Raw genomic sequence first — 2,923 nt, forward strand, 5'->3', positions numbered from 1 at the left:
ATGCGCCAAAGCCAAGGAACAAATACTGGCTATACCAGACCCTCACAACTATACGCATTGTTCAAGATTAGACTCTTCAGAGGTTAAACAGAAGGCAGGTTACGGGCACCAACTCTTTGGCTGGCTAGAAAACATTCTAGGCGGATGGGGAGCGTGGTTGGTTAAGGTCGGGATGACTATCGGAATCACCCTACTTATAATTGTTATTGTATTGTGTTGTGTTTTTCCATGCATTAAATCTCTTCTAGTGAAAGCTACTGCGAATCAGCTGCCGTTGGTCCAGGATACAGGCACAATTCACCTCCAAAAGAAACAGATCCCTCCGATCGAATACTATACTGATGAGCAATTTACTCTGGAGAATTACTAAGAACGTAGTTGTAAGGGAAGCTGGGTCTTTATTCCTACCCTAGACATATGGGGGTAGGTTTTTGGCCGAGTGACCCAGGATATTAGCATGATGGAAGGAGAACACTGACAAACTGCACATTATTTATAAAATCCTAAGTTGGGGGGCTAATGGTTGAGAGTGGATTTATGATTTGAGTTAACAACATGTGCATTTTTGTGGTTTTCTTTTTCTGTGAGACCGTGTAGGTCTCAAAGGGGGGAAATATGGGAGATAATACGATATTATTTTATACATTAGACATTGTTGTTTAAGGTTTGTAACTACTTAGGCATTAGGTGCCTCTGTAATTAATTAAGGCACTCTAGACATTGTGTCTCTCTGTAACTAATTAAGGCACTCTAGACATTCCTTGACACGTGTCTGTAACTGCTGCTCAGGAGGAGGAGAAACATTGATGGATGAACCAGGATAGAAGATAAGGATGGAAGGCAACATGTGAAGGAATACAGACATCCATCAATGAGTGGTGTGATTACTTGAAAGTTTAATGGTGGCAGAGTGGAAGGCAACATATGAAGAAATACAGACATTCATCAATGAGTGGGGTTTAATGGTGGTAGGGTAAACAGGGTGACTACAAAGAGATGAATAACTGTAAAGAGGAGTATGAGGGCGAGATAAGGAAAAGAAGATAAGGCTGAAAGAATCCTATAAAAATAGGCTGCCCGATGTACTAAGTGGGCAGTCAGATGGTTGACATCCTGATTGTTCCAGCCGTTGTTTGCAAATAAAGGCTTTGAACTTCTTGAAGAATTCTCCGTGTCATCTGCTTCATTTTGAACACCGGTAACCACGACACCATCAGATTATTTTCTGTTATTTACACAGCAGCCCGTTTAAGGTAAGCACGTACGTCACTCCATTTTTTAGCTCCCTTCTGAATTTTCTCTGCGTCAGTCCATAGATGCAGGTGTTCGTACAAGTACCGAGATACTGTAACATAATCCCGCATTGCTGCAAGACATATATCGGACTATTTAAATATTTGTCTGCGTTGGTAACATTTACCGTTTGCCAAGTCATCGAGTGTATTACATAGGGCAGCCACAGTAATATGAAATTGGTTGAAAGGGCGAATAACAAAATCATTGATTTTCTCCGGTTCTGCACCTCTAAATCTTTTTGATTTTCACTCTTGTTCCGGAGTCTCGTGCGAGCTCTATTTGCCGCAATTATATGCCGGATAGTTAAACCATTACATAGAAGAATGATGCAAAATGGTAATATCGGCGTCAGGAGACTGTCGAACAATTCGTGGCCTTTCCAGAGGGGCGAAGTGAAGTACTCAAATGTTTTGACGCAAAACCACGGTACAGAATCAATGATTATAAACGGCTCCGCTTCAAAGTAAAACGGAATGCACCTGACACAGCTCACTACCGCTACTGTTACTATCACTCTTGTCGATACCCTCTCGGTACAATACCTTTCCCTCAGCTTTTGACAGCAAATCGCGATGTAGCGATCGAAGGTGAAAGCAACGGTTAGCCAAACGGAGCAGTCCATGCTTGCAACCTTAAAAACAGTCATTAGAGAACATATCGGAGTTATGAGCAAGAAGCGGGCATAGAAATAAAGACCATTAAGTTGCTCCAGAATAACAGCGAGGACAACTACCATGATATCGGCCCCAGCCATTCCCACCAGGTAGCGAGTGATGCATTTAGAGAGTCCACATCTTCCACGGGACAGGATCGCAATCGCCGTTACGTTAACTGTGGGACAACAGGAAAACGGAATTAATGTCAACAGGGTTTACGATATTCGGCCCCACATGCCTTGCATTGAACGAAATCGATAGGCTGCAAATTATATATTATTTTATCGTTATATACACCAGGGTGTTATATACACCCGGCTGTATATATATGATATGATATGATATGATAGGGTGCAGTGACTGGAATCGCTGCTTTCCTTCCAGGTTGTCTGCACTTACTAAATCCAGAAAGCAAACGGCGGATCCGACTAATATTTATGAATATCCAGCGGCGGAACAAATGGTGAGCATCACTCAGTTTCCGGTGGGACAAAAGCTGCGATCTAAGGAGGGAAACGGCGGGAAATATCCAGCAGCTTAGGCAACATTAGGAGTAAAAGAAACACGCTTAACGTTGCTATGTTTCATGTTTCAGGTCGACAGCCGTCATCCAAACTGGCAACTGGAGAAAACAGGTGGGATGCAGATTGGATGGTGGAGATGCAGAGAACAAGTGGGTCCAGCGTTACCTTTGTAAGTAATGCGGTAATCACCTGGATAGACTCGGAGAGACAATTTGGTGTAGCCACGATCCATCGTTCACACGAATCATGAAAGGACAGTAAGAAGAATGGAAAAGGATCAAACAAAGGAATCGAAAGCATGGAGTTATCGGACATACCCGGACCGTGGTGTTGTGCTGTTGGAAACAGATAAATAATTGTGACTGTTATAGGTGAATGAGCTGCAATGCAACAGCGTATTCTCGAAACTGTGCCTTTGATCATTTAGAGACGAATATCCAAATTGAT

General features: G+C 42.7%; 1 protein-coding gene across 1 annotated transcript; it reads right to left on the bottom strand.

Moving 5' to 3' along the window:
- Window positions 1-1,228: 1,228 nt before the first annotated feature.
- LOC144609933 (putative G-protein coupled receptor 139) lies at window positions 1,229-2,708 on the bottom strand. The gene is made up of 2 exons (XM_078428338.1): window positions 2,642-2,708; window positions 1,229-2,127 (listed from the first exon to the last, which is right to left on the bottom strand). Exons 1-2 carry the CDS (start codon window positions 2,706-2,708, stop codon window positions 1,229-1,231), a joined length of 966 nt encoding a protein of 321 aa, XP_078284464.1.
- Window positions 2,709-2,923: the final 215 nt, after the last annotated feature.

The sequence above is a fragment of the Rhinoraja longicauda genome, chromosome 35, assembly GCF_053455715.1.
Source record: "Rhinoraja longicauda isolate Sanriku21f chromosome 35, sRhiLon1.1, whole genome shotgun sequence".
Taxonomy (NCBI): domain Eukaryota; kingdom Metazoa; phylum Chordata; class Chondrichthyes; order Rajiformes; family Arhynchobatidae; genus Rhinoraja; species Rhinoraja longicauda.